At 44.7% G+C, this 21,115-nt stretch overlaps 1 protein-coding gene across 1 annotated transcript in view; it reads right to left on the bottom strand.

The window, feature by feature from the left end:
• Window positions 1-2,592: 2,592 nt before the first annotated feature.
• The window catches only part of LOC121579431 (protein FAM222B), a 55,802-nt gene continuing 37,279 nt past the window's right edge, over window positions 2,593-21,115 (bottom strand). The window contains exons 2-3 of the mRNA XM_041894019.2: window positions 15,886-16,013; window positions 2,593-6,435 (exon numbers count right to left, since the gene is read on the bottom strand). Of these exons, the coding sequence (XP_041749953.2) occupies window positions 4,604-6,435; window positions 15,886-15,967 (1,914 nt within the window). The 5' untranslated portion in view covers window positions 15,968-16,013 and the 3' untranslated portion in view covers window positions 2,593-4,603. The remainder of the gene's footprint in view (window positions 6,436-15,885; window positions 16,014-21,115) is intronic.

Below are 21,115 nucleotides of genomic sequence, written 5' to 3'. Positions count from 1 at the left end.
CCCCCCCCCCACTGTGCGCTCTTTATATAACTCCTGCCAGATGGATCAAAGCCAGCGTGTCCTGCAGATTTCTCGATTTCACAGCTTGCTCTGGCTACGTGACTTCCTGTCGCTATTTCACACCGGATCGCTTTGATACACTAGGAAAGCAGTAAAAGCACTGAATGAAATATGTGCAATCACTGCTTTGTACACCAGCTGTCACAGTTAAACGGCAATGTGAGGCACAAGGGGTGTAGGCCTATGTACTGTATAGTATAGCCTCTTGAATCATTCATTGATTGTTGACTTCCTAACTAGGTCCAATAGCAGCAACTGTTCCAATGAGGTTTCTGTACCTGATTGATGTGGAGATGAGGTGCTACCTAAACATCAATGACTGTGTGATATAGGTAAAACTTTATTTCACACAGTACTATTGAAATAAAATGTGAGGGACTCAAATGGGAGAAAAAAAAAACATGGAATACTGTCTGATCTAAAGAAATCATTTGAGTACTCAGGGGGTAACCCATGCAGATTTGTAGGGCAGTGAGCAGACAGGTATATGGTTTGGAGACAAACATAAGGTGGAAGAACATCCAATTTCCTCCATCTGTTCTCACTGAATGAAAGGTTGTGAGCATTTGTATTTCAAATACTCATATTTGCAAGTTCTTTAGGAGAAACGGCATTTGGGCATCAAAAGAACATGACATCCATAGAACACTCATTTCAAAGCTTAAATTAGAACTTTATTTTATTATTACAATATTACAAAAAGAGTAGCACAACTCTCACTCTCTCGCCTTTTTATCTGTCGTACAGCCACAGAGTGACATGTAAAAGAAATACTTATTGGGCCTTCCTCTATTTCACAGCAATAGTAAAGGAAACAAAGAGGGAAAATTATTTAAATAACAAGAAAATCAAGTATTATAAACAAGTCACAACTGTAGCTTTGAAACTGGGAAATAAATGGTTTGTTACAGCCCAGTAACTACACATACAGTGCCTTGCAAAAGTATTCAGACCCCTTGGATTTCTTCACATTTTATTATGTTACAAAGTGGGATTAAAATGATTTGTCCTTTTTTTTTTCAACAATCTACTCAAAATACTCTGTAGTGCCAAAGTGGAAGAAAAATTTGAACATTTCTTTCAAGATTAATAAAAATATGATAAGTAAAAGTCGTTGCATAAGTATTCAGCCCCTTTGTTCAGGCAAGCCTAAATTAGTTCAGGAGTAAAATTTGGCTTAACAAATCACATAATTACATGGACTCACTGTGTGAAATACTAGGGGTTGACATGATTTTTTTAATGACTAACCCTTCCACTTTCCCCCACACATACATCTATCTACCTGTAAGGTCCCTCAGTCAAGTATTGAATTTCAAGCAAAGATTCAACTACAAAGACCAGGAAGCTTTTCGATAGCCTCACAAAGACGGCCAGTGATTGATAGATGGGTAACAATAACAAATCAGACATTGAATATCTCTTTAAGCATGGTGAAGTTAATAATTATGGATTATATATTAAACCACCCAGACACATCAAAGATACAGTCAACCTTCTGAACTGAGCTGCAGGACAGGAATGAAACTGCTCAGGGATGTTACCATGAGGCCATTAGTGATTTTAAAACAGTTAGATGGCTGTGATAGGAGAAAACTAAGGATGGATCAACAACATCGTAGTGACTCCACAATGACTTAAATGACAGAGTGAAAAGAATACAAATATACAGAATACCATTTTTGCAAAACATGCATCTTGTGTGCAACAAGACACTAAAGTAATACTGTAAAAACAAAACAGCAAAATAATACACTTTGGCCTAAATGCAAAGCCATATGTTTGTGGTAAATCCAACAACACATCACTGAGTAACTGCCTCATTTTAAGCATGGTGGTGGCTGCATCATGGTATGGATATGCTTGACATCGGCAAATACTGGGGAGTTTTTCAGGATAAAAATAATTGGGATGGAGCTAAGCACAGGCAAAATCCTAGAGGATAACCTGCTTCAGTCTGCTTTACACCAGACACTGGCAGAGGAATTCACCTTTAAGCAGGACAATAACATACAACAAAAGGCTAAATCTACACTTGAGTTGCTTACCAAGAAGACAGAAAATGTTCCTGAGTGGGCAAGTTACAGTTTTGACTTAAATCTGCTTGAAAATCTATGGCAAGACTTGACATTTATAAATTGGTTACCAACATAATTAGAGCAGTAAAAATAAATGTTTTGTCATACCTGTGGTATACTGTCTGATATACCGCGGCTTCAGACAATCAGCATTCAGGGCTCGAACCACCAGTTTATAATATTGCACAATTCAGGTGTGTAAAGCTCAGAGACATTTACATCATTTAGCAGACACTCTTATCCAGAGAGACCTACCCAAGAAGGATCACAGCTGTAATCTCTTCCAAATGTGTTTCTAACATGTATTGATTCAGGGAGCTGAATGCTTATGCAATGACTATATTTTAGTCATTTAATTTCTATTAATCTTTAAAAAATGTTAAAATTGTTCTTCCACTTTGACATTAGAGTATTTTGTGTAGATTGTTGACAAAAATGTACAATTGAATCCATTTTAATCCCACTTTGTAACACAACATTTTAAGAAATCCAAGGGGTATGAATACTTTTGCAAGGCACTGTAAGATTGAAATATAATTACAACATTTCTTGTTTTCGTAATAAAGAAGAATCTCTAAGGAATTGCCTTTTATATTCAACAAAAACGTAATTAAAATAAAAGGCAAATTAACAAACAGAAATTGCGGTTCCTCTGTATGTATCCTTGCAATCATCATTCTCATAATCATCATTTTGGGTTTTCGTTATAACCATGCTTGTTTTCAAAGGAAAGTCCAAGGACCAAATACTTAAGGCTTTTTAAGGGCTTGGAGGGAGGCGAACAGAAAGTGGAGGTCAGTGTGTCCACCACTCTCACGTACAGACAGACGCACATCTGCATACATACAAAACGCACATGCACGCACGTCTATACTCAACCCGCATCAGCAGGCATCATTCACACACAATCATTACACTTTAAAGTTACAGTAGTATAGTAGATAAGCCAGTGTACAATAAAATAAACAATGCATTTGCTGTTTCGCTTTAACTTAAGTCATTTTCCTTTAACCTCTAAGTGATCTTGCAAGTGATCAATTTGGTCTTTTCAGCAGACTTCATACCAGAATCAGTAGCAACTACACCTAACTTAAGTTACCCTTAGTGATTAAAAACAAAATAAAATACACTCAGGATCAAAACTCTGATTTGGTTCATAGTTAGTTTCTAAAATAATATTAGTAACAATTATATTTCACTCCAGTAGAAAGGTTTAGTCCTGCTAACTAGCCAACTCCCTTCACTAAACAACTGCCAAACAGAACATCGCATCTCAACAATTCAAGTAGTTGTTTTCAGGTTTACGAAAAATGATAGGAAAAACATTTTACCAACATAAAATTACATTTTAAAAGCAGTTTTCCTTGTCAATTATGTGACTTTGGCCATTTAAGGCTTCAGACAGAATGAACAGATTTCATTTCATTTATTTTTTCACTCCATTGAAATAAAAATATATTAATCCACAATCATGTTGCCAATCTCAATTGGCATTGGTGACAAATGGTTTGTAACAGACACCTGAATTCATTGCAGCATTTTGAGCAAGAGAGCGTTGGTCAGCTCCCCCAGTCAGTCCCCACGTATGTTGCTCCCTGCTTGATCAAGATGTCTATACTGTCTATACAGTATATATCTATACTCTGTACAAACATCAACCTGATTAGATTAGATACTTCGATGATAGCGAGGAATCAACCTTGAACAGTGACCTGATTCAGAAAACAGTCCTATTTCACAAAAAAATACATTTCAAAAGAAAGAGAAAAAAAAGCCTCTTTGTACATGTGCATACGGCAAGTGTCTCAGTCTGTCCTTTGTAGTGTCCAGTGACTGATAGTTTCAGTTTCTCACTGAACCATTCATTAATGATCTCGTCTGCAAGGTGATTTCAAGAGGAAAATATATGCTTGTATTTTTAATCTTGACGTCACCACGAGTTTCACAAGTAAACGCAAAAAGGGAAAATTAGCAACTTGTCCAATAAAACTAATCGCAGTGGAGAAATCCCCACACGACCCTGTAAAAACAAACTAATTAATGTTTTTTCTTTCCTCCATCAAGCATCAGTTTTCATCCATCCTCTGCAGAAACTAAGGAAGGACAGATCTGAAGTAAAAATAACTCTGTATCCTTAGATCCAGGCACACTGATAGACAGGTAGGATGGGGAAAAGGTAGGGAATGATGACAATCACATACATTAGAAACGTTCCCTAGAGGGTGCCTAGTCAAAGCACTCATTTACAAAATCAATTGATCACTTGCAAGATTGACTCCAAGAAAAAGAAAGAAAGAAAAAGAAACACTGCTCTTTATTATATATTAATTTGTCCTCTTTTTAATGTTAGCGGTAATTTTTACTTAATTTATTAATTTAATTGTTTTCATATTTTTCCTTTCTTAAGACTAAAAGGATTTTGTTTTTGATAACTGCTGTGTAGACAAGACCGACCGTAGCTTATCTTATCTGTACCCTGGGTGCTGGATGTGATCGGTTCTGCCGTCCCCGGGGCCAACCTCGGGCCCCACCCTGTTCATGGGAGGCCTGTGCATCTTACCCATCAGCCCCAGATTGTGATCTCGGAAGCAGGGCGTCTGGAAGTCCCCACCCAAGTAATCTGCCGTATGCACCAGACTAGTCTGGCCGGAGGAGGAGGAGCCCGCGCCGGGCCTGTAATGGCCTCCCCCAGGGGGCCCACCACAGTCTAGGGTGGTGGCGCCCCCTGGGGGCCCACCATGGAATGGCATGGACAGGTCCTGAGACCCGGAGCTGTCGCTGTTGGGCGTTGGCAGGATACTGCTGTTCCACACAGCGTGTGGCTGGAAATAGTGGCCACCGCTGGTGTAGTGGGCCAGTGGACCCCCAGGCATGCCATTGTTGTTGTTGTTGTTGACGGGGGGAGAGGGGGTGGGCTTCTCTATAGGAGGCTTCAGGCTGTATGGCTGGCCCACACACAGCTCCGGGGGGTAGCCCATGTGGGAGGGGTGCTTGCAGGGGTGGCCCCCGCCATCCTGCTGCATGTGCTGTAGATGAGCCAACTGCTGCTGGTTCCAGCGCATCTGCTGTTGGTGATTATGGTGGTGTTGTTGTTGTTGTTGTTGTTGTTGTTGTTGTTGTTGATGCTGTTGTTGATGCTGTTGTTGATGCTGTTGTTCTTGATGCTGCTGTTGTAAATGCTGTTGGTGCTGCTGCTGCTGTTTGATATCATTGTGGTAAACAGGCATCCTGTTAATGGCAGCCATGTTGTTTTGGGGGTGAGAGGGGGCAGCAGCCTTGTTCGCGGGGCACATGATGCAGTTGGGGTGAGGGGGCAGCCCGGGGGGACAGACATTGGGGTGTGGGTGGGGGTGGCTGTGCAAGGACAACCTGGAGCTGGCGTTGATGAGGAGGTTGCGGCTGATGGGGCTGGGGTTGGCGATCTGGCCCTCGCACATGGAGGTGGCTCCAGCCCCCTGGGCCCGGGATTGGCAGAACTGGTTGATCTGGTGCATGATGCTGCTCAGGTCTGGCTGGCGGCCCTGGTTCAGGCCGGCGGCCATGGACAGAGGAATTGTTGAGGTAGAGACGGTCACGTTAGGCGGCGCATCAGCGTCTGGCAGCTTCCGGCCCCCCTGCAGGCTGGGAGGAGGCTGCCCCTGCTGCTGAACGTTCTGTTGCTGCTGCTGTTGGAGCAGGAGGGTGGAGCCAGAGGGAGGCTGGGGGTGGCCCAGGGCTGGGGGGTGGGACAGAGTCTGGGGCCTGGGCAGACTCTGCTCTGGGTGCTGCTGGGGCATGGGGTGTGGGTGTCTGAGGACCTGGCACTGACCCTGCTGCTGGGGGTGAGTCTGTTGTAGAGTCTGAGGGTGAGTCTGGCTCCCAGGGTGAGGGTGATGGCTCTGCCGGGGCATGCCCTGGCCCTGGCCTTGGGAAGGGGGGTGGTGGAGGTTTAAAGTGCTGGCAGAGGCCGCTGCTGCGTATGGTCCTCCGGGGCCAGGGGGGTTCATGATGACCTCGGAGGGGTGCAGGCGTACCCGGCTGCCATCAAAGTCTTTGAGGATGCCCTTGATGACGGGCATCTTGATGATGGCAAGGAGGCCGGCCTTGGCGCTAGCCTGAGAGGGGGGGTAGGGGCTATAGCGCTGGCCTGAAGTATCCAGCCCGTTGACTGTGCGGCGCACGTGGTTCCTCTGGGGGACCTTGACGCTGTTGGGGAAGATCTTAATGGTCAGGGGGTTGTTGGCAACCTTCTTAGCATAAGCATCCAATTCTGCAGGTGTTGGATATTGAGCAGATCTCATCCTCTGTGTAGTGTCCCCTGGGGTGATAGACAGAGACAGAGACAGAGGGGTGGAGGGGAGAAGGTGAGAGGGGGGAAGGACAAAGAGAAATAGGGGAAGCGAGAGAGAAACGCGTTAACGCAGGTAAAAAGTAAAATGACAGGTTTCCCATCAGAAGAGCAGATGTGTGGTAATCTGAACTGAGGTTCTAAGGTTCTCTTCTGAGAAGAACAGAACCTGACTGACTTCAACAACATTATCACATTCCAAATCTCTGCGCTTCCCCTAACAGCACAGTGCTCTCATCTCATGGGGACACAACAGAAGCAGAGTCCCAAATGGCACCCTATTCCCATTATAGTGCACTACTTTTGGTCAAAAGCAGTGCAGTATATAGGGAATAAGGTGCCATTTTGGATACATACAGGGAGTTCTTGCCTGGATTCCCCTGCAAGCAAGCAACACATTCCATTCCTATTCCTATTCTGAAGTGCCATAGTAGGGGTAAGGGCTGTCAGTCATTCAGACAGTAGCAGAGAGGTCAGTAGCTTCTGGCCACGATGGGGCCATACTCAAACTTTTGCTTAGACCCGAGGTTGATACCAGTGGTCTAAAATGGCCAGCTGCTAGCTTTTCTCATAGGCCAACCTGGCACAATTAGCCACTATGCTGAGGACGACCAGCTGAGCACATAATTACATCTGGTAACAGATTCCATATCAGCCAATTAAAATCGTTAAACGTAGTTGGACTTGATCTAACACTTTTTCAAAAAAGCGTCCTTACCAGAAGTCCACCGGCACGTTCTGATAATCAAACTAACTATCACAAGTTGTAACATGACTGCACAAATAGCTCAGAGTGTAGAGTGCCGAGTTCTTGACAATTGCTGCAACTTGCGGCGTAGGTTCGAGTCCCCCACCGGATCAATTTTTTTCTTCCTTTTAAATATATAATTATATTTATTGTGTTCGTGTGCTGAAAAAGGAAGTACAGTCAACACCTTGAAAATGAAGGAGGCAGAGTGGCAAAGACAGGCAGAGAGAGTGTGGAGCAGCTCCATGACAGCAGACAGTAATCACACAGCGTCTCTGATCTCAGGAACACCACTGAGCCCTCTGACTGAGACATTTGTTTAAGCTGCTAAGCACCTCACTGGCTATATTTAACAATGCCCCAGTGTGTGTGCCGATGCTGTAGTGTGTGTGTGTGTGTGTCGTGTGTGTGTTTAGCATGTGCTAATGTGATTACGTGTTTCAGTCTTGCAAACTGCTCTGCCTGCTGATGGCAGGCTCATTAATACAGGGGTCTGGGCCAGGCATTTGAGCTCAACACTCTCAATCATTGGCTGCTTAATTCCTGCTTCTGACTTAATGCCTGGGTAAGCAAACAGAGCACAGACACAACCGCAGCGCCTGCCCAGCCAGCCAGTCCCACCTTTGCAACTTTTGTTGCAGAGATGACTAATGACCTCCAAGAGCCATCTCTCCCTTCAATGACAGGAAGATCTAATCTAATCTAATCAAGATGTCCAATTTATCTAAACTGTACAATACTGTGCATGAGCGTGCATTGTGCATGTGGCTACGGGCACATCTGTGTGATCTCCAGCTGAAGAGATCCTCAGAGAGAGGAGAGACGGATAGCAAAACTACTGCACACTCAGTAAGACACAGGTTTTTATTCAAACTACTGTTTTCACCAAACAAGATTTAAACAGTAAGGAAGCCAAAGGCTCACGCTGTTTTAAATGAAAAATGTTTCGCACACTAGCAGGATATTGAATCTGAGACATCAGTGCCATACAGCAATGACAATTAAGGCCTCCTCGTCCCTTTTTCAATTTCACACTGCTCTCCCTCTCTGAGCGTTTCATAATGACAAGACAAGAGAGACTTAATTTAAACAGCAAGAGACTCGTAATGCTGACAGAGAGAATGTAGTCGTCATCTACTTCAGATCTCAGTATCTTCCCATGCAGCCCCTTCGGTAAAGTAGCTACTGAGAGAGTAAAATTGTTCTGCCTGCTCCATTTGTTGTACTTCGCTCTTATCTCTACATGCTTCCTTCTCTTCTCTGTTCTGTGGAGGAACCAGGGGGCCATTTCCACTTTCCAGGCACTTGAGCTGCTGAGGTTGACTGTCTCTCAACAGGCTCTGACTCAGTCTGACGACAAGCTGTTTCTGTGTGTTCCAGTGTGTACTTGACCCACTCCTCTCCTCTGCTCAGACAGCCCTTAACATTTCACAGCTATTGTGTGTGTGTGTTCATCTATTTAACATCTCTCCTCAGTCTCTCTCCCCAATGATAAATAAAGATGCTGCCTGGCCTGGACTCTAACAGCAACCTGCTAGCTCGTAACTTTACATGACTCTCCCTTGTACACACACGCACAGAGGAAAAGGATGGGAGGGGAAGAAACCACTACTAAAGGACACCAATAAGAAGAAGATACTTGCTTGGGCCAAGAAACATGAGCAATGGAAATTAGACCGGTGGAAATTTGTCCTTTGGTCTGATGAGTCCAAATGTGAGATATTTGGTTCCAACCGCCGTGGCTTTGTGAGACACGGTGTGGGTGAACGGATGATCTCAGCATGTGTATTTCCCACCGTAAAGCATGGAGGAGGAGGTGTTATGGTTGGGGTGCTTTGCTGGTGACACGGTCTGTGATTTATTTAGAATTCAAAGGCACAATAAACCAGCTTGGCTACCACAGCATTCTGCAGCGATACGCCATCCCATCTAGTTTGGGCTTAGTGGGCCTATCATTTGTTTTCAACAGGACAATGACCCAACACACCTCCAGGCTGTGTAAGGGCTATTTTTACCAAGAAGGAGAGTGATGGAGTGCTGCATCAGATGACATGACCTCCACAATCCCACGACCTCAACCCAATTGAGATGGTTTGGGATGAGTTGGACCACAGAGTGAAGGAAAAGCAGCCAACAAATGCTCAGAATATGTGGGAACTCCTTCAAGAATGTTGAAAAAGCATTCCAGGTGAAGCTGGTTGAGAGAATGCCAAGAGTGTGCAAAGCTGTCATCAAGGCAAAGGGTGGCTATTTGAAGAACCTCAAATATAAAATATATTTTGATTTGTTTAACACTTGTTTGGTTACTACATGATTCCATATGTGTTATTTCATAGTTTTTATGTCTTCACTATTATTCTACAATGTAGAAAATAGTAAAAATAAAGAAAAACCCTGGAATGAGTAGGTGTGTCCAAACTTTTGACTGGTACTGTAAGTATTCAGACCCTTTGCTATGAGACTCGAAATTGAGCTCAGGTGCATCCTGTTTCCATTGATCATCCTTGAGATGTTTCTACAACTTGGAGTCCACATGTGGTAAATTCAATTGATTGGACATGATTTGGAAAGGCACACACCTGTATATACAGTTGAAGTTGGAAGTTTACATACACCTTAGCCAAATACATTTAAACTCAGTTTTTCACAATTCCTGACATTTAATCCTAGTAAGAAATTCCTTGTCTTAGGTCAGTTAGGATCACCACTTTATTTTAAGAATGTGAAATGTCAGAATAATAGTAGAGACAATGATATATTTCAGCTTTTATTTCTTTCATCACATTCCCAGTGGGTCAGAAGTTTACATACACTCAATTAGTATTTGGGAGCTTTGCCTTTAAATTGTTTAACTTGGGTCAAATGTTTCGGGTAGCCTTCCACAAGCTTCCCACAATAAGTTGGGTGAATTTGTACCCGTTTCCTCCAGCATCTTCACAAGGTCCTTTGCAGTTGTTCTGGGATTGATTTGCACTTTTCGCACCAAAGTACGTTAATCTCTAGGAGACAGAACGTGTCTCCTTCCTGAGCGGTATGACGGCTGCGTGGTCCCATGGTGTTTATACTTGCGTACTATTGTTTGTACAGATGAACGTTGTACCTTCAGGCGGATGAACCAGACCTGTGGAGGTATACAATTTTTTTGCTGAGGTCTTGGCTGATTTCTTTTGATTTTCCCATGATGTCAAGCAAAGAGGCACTGAGTTTGAAGGTAGGCCTTGAAATACATCCACAGGTACACCTCCAATTGACTCAAAGTATGTCAATTAGCCTATCAGAAGCTTCTAAAGCCATGACATCCCTTTCTGGAATTTTCCAAGCTGTTTAAAGGCACAGTCAACTTAGTGTATGTAAACTTCTGACCCACTGGAATTGTGATACAGTGAATTATAAGTGAAATATCGGTCTGTAAACAATTGTTGGAAAAATTACTAGTGTCATGCACAAAGTAGATGTCCTAACCGACTTGCCAAAACTATAGTTTGTTAACAAGACATTTGTGGAGTGGTTGAAAAACGAGTGTATGTAAACTTCCGACTTCAACTGTATAAGGTCCCACAGTTGACAGTGCTTATCAGAGCAAAAACCAAGCCATGAGATCGAAGGAATTGTCCGTAGAGCTCTGAGACAGGATTGTGTCGAAGCACAGATCTGGGGAAGGGTGCCAAAAAGATTATGCTGCATTGAAGGTCAAAGAACACAGTGGCCTCCATCATTCTTAAACTGAAAAAGTTTGGAACCACCAAGACTCTTCCTAGAGCTGGCCACCCGGCCAAACTGACCAATTGGGGGAGAAGGGCCTTGGTCAGGGAGGTGACCAAGAACCCGATGGTCTCTCTGACAGAGCTCCAGAGTTCCTCTGTGGAGATGGGAGAACCTTCCAGAAGACCAACCATCTCTGCAGCACTCCACCAATCAGGCCTTTATGGTAGAGTGGCCAGACGGAAGCCACTCCTCAGTAAAAAGGCACATGACAGCCCGCTTGGACTTTGCCAAAAGGCACCTAAAGACTCTCAGACCATGAGAAACAAGATTATCTGGTCTGATGAAACCAAGATTGAACTCGTCACGTCTGGAGGAAACCTGGCACCATCCCTACAGTGAAGCACGGTGGTGGCAGCATCATGCTGTGGGGATGTTTTTCAGCGGCAGGGACTGGGAGACTAGTCAGGATCGAGGGAAAGATGAACGGAGCCAAGTACAGAGAGATCCTTGATGAAAGCCTGCTCCAGAGTGCTCAGGACCTCAGACTGGGGCAAAGGTTCACCTTCCAACAGGACAACGACCCTAGGCACACAGCCAAGACAACGCAGGAGTGGCTTCAGGACAAGTCTCTGAATGTCCTTGAGTGTACCCAGCCAGACCTGGACTTGAACCTGATCTAACATCTTTGGAGAGACCTGAAAATAGCTGTGCAGCGACGCTCCCCATCCAACCTGACAGAGCTTGAGAGGATCTGCAGAGAAGAATGGGAGAAACTCCCCTAATACAGGGGTGCCAAGCTTGTAGCATCATACCGAAGAAGACTCGAGGCTGTAATCGCTGCCAAAGGTGCTTCAACAAAGTACTGAGTGAAGGGTCTGAATACTTATGCAAATATGATATTTCCGTTTTTAATAAATTTGCGAAACTTTCTAAAAACCTGTTTTTGCTTTGTCACTATGGGGTATTGTGTGTAGATTAATGAGGGGGAAAAAACACTTTAATCCATTTTAGAATAAGGCTGTAACTTAACAAAATGTCAAGGGGTGTGAATACTTTCCGAATGCACTGTACACTAGAGCTGGGATGATAAACAGAACATTTTGCTTTATTTTTAAACCAACATTTTGCTTACAATGACCATAATCCATTGCGCGCCTACTTGTCCAGTTTGTGTCTTTCTTTTACGCTTGCTATGTTAGGTTGGTGTGGGGCAGACATGGAGGGAGACAGAAGAATGCGCGATCAAGCGGGATAAGAGAGCAGTTGCTTCGTGAGGTATCTCTACCTGAAAATACATGATCTAAGTGATTGATAGTTGGTATTCAGCAGTCATAAAAGTATGCCTTATTTACTTTGAAGAACTACTAAATAGTGAATTTGTCAGACAGAATAGGCAGCAGCTCTAGCGATGAGATGACTTGAAATGAAATAAAGTCATCAAATAAAACAAATGTAATATTTTATTAAAGTAAAGTAATGTGAATACATGATGGTTAAGTGATAAGCTGCAATGGGCAGTCACTACCATCATGGGACTTTTGTTAATTGTTTTATTGTGCGGTTACAGCATTCTGCCCACATAATGCATAGTGCATTTAATGTTTAAAAAAAGATTGAAACCAAAATCTGTGAAAAATAAATACTGGAACCGAAACCGACCTCAAGAAGCACTAATCGCTCAGCACTACTATCTAGCAACAATATCATTTAGGGTTAGCAATCTAGCTAATGTGTTTTGAGTTCCCACTTCCTCATGTGGTGAATTATGTAGCATATAGCCTAAGCCAATATGCACAAAAAAGATGCAGGCAAATTAATCTCTAAAGAGCCTAAAATAAATCTGCCCATTCTGAATCCTATTTTGACATGCTGCACATCAAAATATCCATCATGCAGTCCCTGAACATGTCAGATGAAATAGCAAACTTATTGAATGTCTTACTTGGCACTGGAAAAGTCAGTCTAGAGCCCTGCCACTAATTGAAAGTAACTGCGCATAATTCTTTTTATTTCTCTTTAGAGCAAAATGGGTTAATTTATAACTTTTTGTTCATACCGCCCTGCTCTACTCTACACCTAGCTCCTTTCCATGAGAATTTCTTAAGATATTTAATACGTATTCCCCTTACCACTGATGACACTCCTCACCTTGGGGGAAAAAAATTACAGTCCCAAGTCCAGTCTTTACTGTCAAAAATGATGTCAGAGAGACAATGTGTTCTGTGGCATGTATCGACAGCCTGGAGATAGATGGCCTGCTACATCACTAAAGAACCCTTGTTAGACCAATTAGGGCCCTGAAGACAGGATCCTGTGGCTCTGTGTGACCAACCAGGGCCCTGTAGCCAGGACCCTGTGGCTCTGTGTGACCAACCAGGGCCCTGTAGCCAGGATCCTGTGGCTCTGTGTGACCAACCAGGGCCCTGTAGCCAGGACCCTGTGGCTCTGTGTGACCAACCAGGGCCCTGTAGCCAGGACCCTGTGGCTCTGTGTGACCAACCAGGGCCCTGTAGCCAGGATCCTGTGGCTCTGTGTGACCAACCAGGGCCCTGTAGACAGGACATTGTGGCTCTGTGTGACAGTCCCTATTCTATGGGACAGATGCCTTAAGGCGTCAGCATGCTTCAGTTGGGCTGGCGCCTAGCCGAGAACTAAACGAGTGTGCTCGCATACTCCCTTAAAAGACCTTCGCTTGAAAAACTAGAACAAAGCAACAATAGTACTGTTTGTCCATTTTGAGATGCCGTAGCCAGTATACACTTCCGAAAAATAGTCAGAATTAATCTAAGATAACTCAAGAAATATGTCATTAATTTTGACGTTTTTGCAGTGGAGATCTTAGATGTAAAAGATGTTTGGTGCAGTATTTCTCAATGAACAACTGTGCATGAAAACGAGTTGTCTCTCGTTGATGACGGACTTTCTTGAAGAATCCCTACTGTTGACCGATCACGACGAAGGGGCATAGACTTCGTCTACCGACTTCGGCATGTCTCGAGAAAACGTTTTGTGTGTCCAAACAGCTGAAAAAAACCTTACCCATGTCCAAAACGAACAACAACGTCATCTAATATATGCACAAACTGTTTCGGAAGGGAAACATGTGGATGCCTTTAAACACACAAACAGCTCTCGATTCCAGATATCGTCATGGGAGCAGCTCCATAGGGAGCTCTGAGCAGGGAAAGAGGCAGAAGGACAAGGGGAGAAAACATATTTTTCTGTTGTTGTTTGAAAGGGGTGGTCTGAAGACAGAATAAACCCCTAATGAAATATCTCAGTTGGATTTTGATGTTACAACGCCTTCCTTATCATTGCTTTCAAGCCTAGCAGATGAAAAGGAAGGGGATTCTTGTGTGAGAAAATAATGAACAAGAACTAGTTTAGCGAGAAAGAGAACAATTCCACATCTACATTTCCTTCAGAATAGCCCCTGTTCGAGTGATATATGCCCAATCAACAAAATGGATCACACCAGACTATCAGGGAGAACAACAAATCAAACTTTTACTTTCAGCCCTACTACTTTGATGTGCATCACAGAACACAGCAGCAGTGCAGCAGGTGACAGACATAAAAAGGCCCACTGAGATTTACATTATTTTGCTGTTTTTCGAATTACGGAGTGGACCTTTTCAGAACCAAGCTTGTTCCACTGTACTCTGTCACATGCCTTCTTGCAAGAGGAGAGGAGATGGAACAAAACAACATGGCGGACGTTGGCACTTAGCGAGACTCCCCCTCGCTCGACACTGCTGTGCTCCTGGGGGTAGGCTGATTACAGTGATTCTGAAATTACAGTCTTGATGAGCCATAGAGACGGAGTGAGACAGAGAGCGTTTTATAACACACAAAACTGCTGCGGAACTAGGTCAGACTGGGGCTGGGAGCGAAAGAGATTCCTCCAAGTATGAGGGGACATTCTCTAGAAATCTCTGAGCCTCAGGGAGAGGGGGAGATGTGGGAATCTAAATTAAGCTGTCTGTTGGGGTGGCTATGCCCTGGGCTGGGTGGGTCTGATCAATAATGTACATGACTGATTCAGAGGGGTTGGTTTAAATGCGGAAGACACATATCAGTTGAATGCATTCAGTTGTACAACTGACTAGGTATCCCCTTTCCTTTCCTTTATGATAATGTCATTTACAAGGTCCTGGATAGGAGATTTGAGAAGCTTTCTACAGGACTTTGCACCAGTTCTGAGGGACCAAAAAGACTGGGAAAGACATGCATGGGTGTCCATTGTTCAACACAACATGTATGTCCTGTTACTCCCATTAGGTTGTACATGTTGGGCACTGTAACCATTATGTGATAGTAAACCATAGTAATCTCAGAAATGAATTCAGTAACGGCAAACACCGAAACGATTTACGACTATTGACTGACACATAATAATCCATAAGGTGTATGTGTATATGAGAGGTATGTCACCTGTTCAGTACCTCACCCCAGGGGAGAGAGGGAGGGGTGGGGGTTTTGTGGTGTCACATGGAGACAGGTGAGACTGCTTGAGAGAAGGGCGTGTTGTTCACACACAAACACAAACATCCTGCTCAGTGTGCTGGTGGCTGGCTGTTGACTGGCTGCCTGGTCCGCCTCGTTTCTCATCCTAACGAGATTGGCTTCCTCATTATCACCGGAACGCATCCCAGTGGGAGACAGGTCTTTAGGGGGGAGGACAGGGAGGATGGGTGAGAGAGGGAGGGAGGCGAGCGCAGAACTTTCCCAAGCAAGTTATTAGTGCAGACTCATCCCCTGACTTCTCCTTGAATTGTGATCTATTGTATTGGAGCACAACACTTTTTCTTTCTCAGTCGTCTCTTTTGGTTTTGACACAAGGCTGTTAGAGAGAACCAGGCCAGCACTCAGCAGCTCTGTTCATCTGATGTGGGGTGGGCAGCAGGATTTTAGCAACCTGGTGTGTGTGTTCTGTGTGTGTAGGAGAGTAGAGTAGAGACACTTACATTTCTGAAGTCCAGTGTTCATCTGCGTGTGGGAGAGAAGCTGGAGGGAGAGGTCACCTGGCCCTGGCAGACAGGCCAGCATTTCACACAGACACTAATGCAACATGGGACACTGGGTCCTCCTCACACTGCAGAGGGAGAGAGAGAGGGGGGGGGGGAAGAGGTCAGACATAGCTGCAGGGCCACATATGCTACATGGCGATACTACAGTAATAGTATAGAGCAGCACAGGGATGGCTAATAGAACCCTCGGTCCCCTGGGGGGGGAAGGTTCAGGGAGGACACATAGTTACCATTCAATTAGAAAGTGTTTCACACCTGGAGCATCAGGTAAAGGTGACATTTGATGTGAATAACAACTCCAATTAAAACATCAAACAGCTAGTGGTAAAACGTGGGGCTGATTCTGCCAACAGGCATTGGCAGCTTTAAAATTACTCTCTCACAGTCACACACCGTGTGTTAGTTAGGTGGTACGACCCTGCAGCTACCTGTGCATTGCCTCTACAAGACCTTGGCAGGAGGAATAGGTTACCCTTATATGAATGTGTGTGTGTGGTGCACTCCACTCAAAGAACCGACTCCAGAGAGCAGTAGTAGAAACATGGCAGTAAGTACCAGATCAATACTACGGTCCCCAACCAGGCCTCAAGAGGATAGCACTACAACATGTGTAGCGGTACATTTAGGGGACATCAAACAAAGTACAGTAATAGAGACCCAACCGTATGAAAAAAATTAATAACAAGGTACTTTGAATAGTGAGGCTGTGTGTGTGTGAGAGGTTGCCACCGAGTACCATAATCGGAGGTAACAGCAGCAGCAGAGAGAGAACAGCTTTAATTGAAGTCTGCTTCACTTACAGTATTCAAAACACCACAGATGCTTGCTTAATCAGCACGGAAGGACAGTCAGGGAGCAAATTAAGTCGACAGAGTGCGTTGCCCTGTGCCCTTCTCCTTTGCTGCCATGTGGCATCTGAACAAACACTGGAGCACAGACAAAAACCACACACACACCGCGTTGTTATGAGGGAGGCAATTACCCACCAACAACCTTGGCATGGCCGTCTGCCGCAGGGTGGCGGCTTAAAAGCGCCTGTCCCCCGTAGAGGGGGGAGAGAAAGGGGAAGGGAGAGGAGGGGGGTGAGATGAACTCTTTTAAAACACAGGCGCTGAAAAAGGTCAGGATGACAGCTCTTTTAAAACCTCCCAGCGAGGGGAAAGAAAACAAGCCTTAATGAAGCTGGCAGTTACACAGAGAGAGATACCCGAGATGGAGCTGTCTGTGCTGCACCTTGGGGTCTGGGTGGGGGGGGTATGGGGTCGGGGAGGGGGGCAGCTTGGGGAGGACAGTTGGGGGCTGTGGAGGGGGTGGAAGGGTGGCATGACGGGGGGAGAGGGTGGTAGAAGGAGTGCCCTCTCTCTTACCAGCAGACAGATCTAAGGATTTGCTGCTGTTCCATTCTGTGCGGCCAGGGTGATGTGGCGAATTTCAGTGCCGGTCTTAAAACCGCAAGGGAGATTTTCCGCTTTTTCTCTCTCCATTCATCTTAGTGCCAACGTTTCTCGATAAGGATTACAAGAATGTTTTCAAGAACACAAAGGCATTGGGGTGGAGGTAGTCAACCTCACATTAAATGCAGACGTGTAGAATTTAGATAGACGAGGAAGGGAGGGTTACCAGTCAAAGCAAGATCCCAACTTTCGATTGGTTTGTTTTATACACACCCAGAGGCATCTAACATACACACAATCCTCCTCCCCCACAGCGCCCCTGAATGTCAGAAAACTGGGGAGCGCAGCAGCAAAGGTCAGCCTACGGTAATGCTCCAGCTGACACTCTGCTTTAGAGTTGTAGAGAGACTACAGCAAGAGATGATGAAACCAGACAGACAGACAGGGCCCTGGCCTGACATCCACCCAGTCACTATGACACATCCACTTCAAATACACATCAGACAGAAAATAAAACACAGGCTCTTTCAACAATACAAACACTCAGATAGTGCAGTAAGACTATCTCTAGCACAGCTATGAAATATCAGATGCTGCAGCAGGGCTGTATGTGTGTGTTTGTGGCTTCTGCTACTCCAACGGATTCCTAATTGCCCACAGGGTAAAACCCAGGTGGGTTAGATTGGTATGGTGTGGACTTTACTCTGCAGTGACCCAGGCAGGCACCTGTATATCCAGCCAATTGCAATCCTTACTCGTCTTGCGTGAAGTGTGTTTGTGGAGTCATGGCTCAGCCACTGGAATTAAGCCAGGCGTCTAACACTGAGTGACCCAGACACCCCTGGTGCTTTCATCATGGCATTAGGGACCCCATGACATGATGACGCAGCAAGTGGCTCTCCAGTCTCCACCACAACTCACATACATCTATAATAGTATCTTAAATCATTGGGTGAGCCTATTTTTATAAGAGTGAAGTGATGAGATAATGCCGTATTTGAAGACTGATGCATGCACATCCACAACTTCAAGGCTTGTCTCATCTTTCCTCCATTTCTCAGGGGCAGAACAACTCTCCCATCTGTGGAGAAAAAACTGTGTGAGAGGACCATTTAGAAAATGCCACCAGCCAGCTATAATCATGCCTCTGATTGCTTTGGTCAATATCCCCCCACGTCAGGGCAATCTGCATTGGTTACACATCCAGGAGGAACTGTAGGAAATGTACTATAGGGCTAATTGCAGAGAAAAACAACCCAATGCTGTAGGGGCTGGAAGAGGGGTTTAGCTGTAGTGTAGCCTATGTAAGGGGAAAACTAGTGCATGCCAGTGTGTGTGTGTGGTGTGTGTGTGTGTGTGGTGTGTGGTGTGTGTGTGTGTGTGTGTGTGTGTGTGGTGTGTGTGTGTGAGTGAAAACTAAGAGTTCAGCATCAAAATAAGCAGCTCATTAGAAAAGATGATTCCAAAAATGCTTCCGTGTTATAAAAACAAGGTGAGAAGAAAACCCTGTTTGGTTGGTTGGTTGCATTAACAGCTAGTCCTTAGCAGTCTTTCCCAATTAAAGGCGAAAGCAATTAAGAGAGCTAAGCCTTTGTGTTGTTCCATTGTTTGTGATAATGGCTGAGGGAGGAGAGGAGAAAGCAGAGCAGGCTGTGTGCTGCTGTTATTTAATTGTGTTTACCCTGAGGTTATAGTGTCCATAATAGAGCCAAGGAAAAATCTTGTTGGGAGAAATTCATTGTATCCTTAGTGTGTTGTGTGTGTGCGGATTCTACCAGGGAGAATTAAATGACTTTTCTTTTGCAAGCGAGGAGAGCTGAATGCCTGGGGGAAAGAAAGAGAAACAGAAAGAAAAGAAAAGCTTTTTACCCTTGAATTCCGAACCAGAGCATTCTAAATGAAAAAAGCCCTCGCTTGCTCTTGTGTGTGTTACTCAGAACTGACTGTCCACATCAGTGTGGCCTTCATTAGCCCATCTGGGTTGTACAAACAGTAAGAGCGGAACAGGATTGAATGAAACAGTGTTGCTGCTAGCCCAGGGCCCACAGGCACTGATGTTCTGTTCCACTGTGTGTGTACCACATTCTCACACAAAAGAGTTCCTGATGACTGTAGCAGATCCTGAGGTGTTTAGTCCTGGGCTGGCTGACTTATTTTTTTTCAACCATAGAGACGCCAGCCCTCATCAATCTGGAATGTTATTTGCAACTAAAGAGAATGTATGTGTACTGTGTATTTAAATGAGTGAGTGAGGGAGGGGAGAGAGAGTCAGTATGGCACTGTTTCCAAACAGGCAACACCAAAGGTGTCAAAAATCAAACAAGGAAATCGCATTGGTGGTTGAGGGAGAGAGAGCTACTCTGAGTTTAGGCACTTAGTTTGGGGGGTAACAGATTAACTGACACTTCTCTAATTAAATGTGAAGGGGGGATGGAGGAGAAGAGGAGCTGCCAGCCAGTGAGCCAGAAACAGCCTCCACCTAAAATAGTGATCAGTCCGCACTTGGATGATCTCGGACTGTCAGTGTCACAGAGGAGGAGAAGTCTGTTTTACAATTAGAGCAGAAGCACTTAACAGGACGTGATGTCATGACACGAAAGGGAGGGGGGAGGAAAAAAACACAAAATGTATGAGCCCTCCTATCACCCCATTGGCCTCATTCCTCATCCATTGCGTAGTGTCGGTCTTTAACATCAGTGGCTCTCATCTTTAGCCTGAATGAGAGCCTCTGGCCCTGCCCCTAGCCAGTCAGCCAACAGAGTACTGACTGGCTCCTCATCCATGCTGGTCACTAGAAACAGCCGGTGATTTTGGACATTTGAAAAGGTCCTGAGAACGTCGATATATGACTTCCGCGGCGCTTACAAAAAAACGAACAGGAGCTTGCTGCTTAGACCACTGCGCTACGGCAGATCACAATGCTTTAGCAAGCTGTGAGAATATTATGAACACTGACGATACCTAGCGCGTCATTTTCTATTATTTTGTTTTAAGCCTTCCCCAAACCATAGCCCTAACCACTCAGAATGAATGGCTATACTGTTAACCTTTTGAGTTGTTTCTGTTTTAACCCTGTAACCATGAGGAATTAACCCTGTAATCACATGGAATTAATGCATCAAAAATAGACATTCATCCATAATACGTTGAATTTCGAAGGGAAACTATGATATATTGTTGCCTAGCTGGGGAAGGAAACAGAGGGTGCTTCTGAAATGGCACCCTATCTCCTATTGGCCCTGGGTCAAAACGAGTGTACTATATTGGGAATAGGCTGCCATTTCAGACACATGGCTCCTAGGACTAGTAGAGTGAGTGAATGTATGAGTCAGGAGATATGACCTGGTGGTGTCCTGACCTGATCGCATCCCGAGGCTATAGTCATTACAACACACACCTACTCAAGGGCTGAAAGGACTGACTGTGGGCCAGTAAGCCATGGAGAGTCTTGTCCAGCCACCACAACTCTAGTCGGGCACTCACTGTAATGACCACTCATGGCTCCTTGATGTGGGAGGTGCGAGACTGGAGTATGTGTGTGTGTGTCCATGCTCAAAGTTAAGGCACTAGTCTTGAGAAGCCGACAGAGGTGCATGCATCGCATGCTGACCGGAATACCAATTTCCCTGGTCCCTTCTACTAGTGTCATTTGACGGACGTGTTTACACCGAATGTAAAATGTGTGGACGGCCCCGCCAATACAGAGCAGATCCAAACTGAAGGATGCCTGGATGCCTGGCTTCTTATTTATTTACCCATCTATCTAATCTACA

The sequence above is a fragment of the Coregonus clupeaformis genome, chromosome 13 (genome assembly GCF_020615455.1).
Source record: "Coregonus clupeaformis isolate EN_2021a chromosome 13, ASM2061545v1, whole genome shotgun sequence".
Classification (NCBI taxonomy): domain Eukaryota; kingdom Metazoa; phylum Chordata; class Actinopteri; order Salmoniformes; family Salmonidae; genus Coregonus; species Coregonus clupeaformis.
The sequence above is the reverse complement of the archived record's forward strand: the minus strand, read 5'-3'. Positions and strand labels throughout refer to the sequence as shown.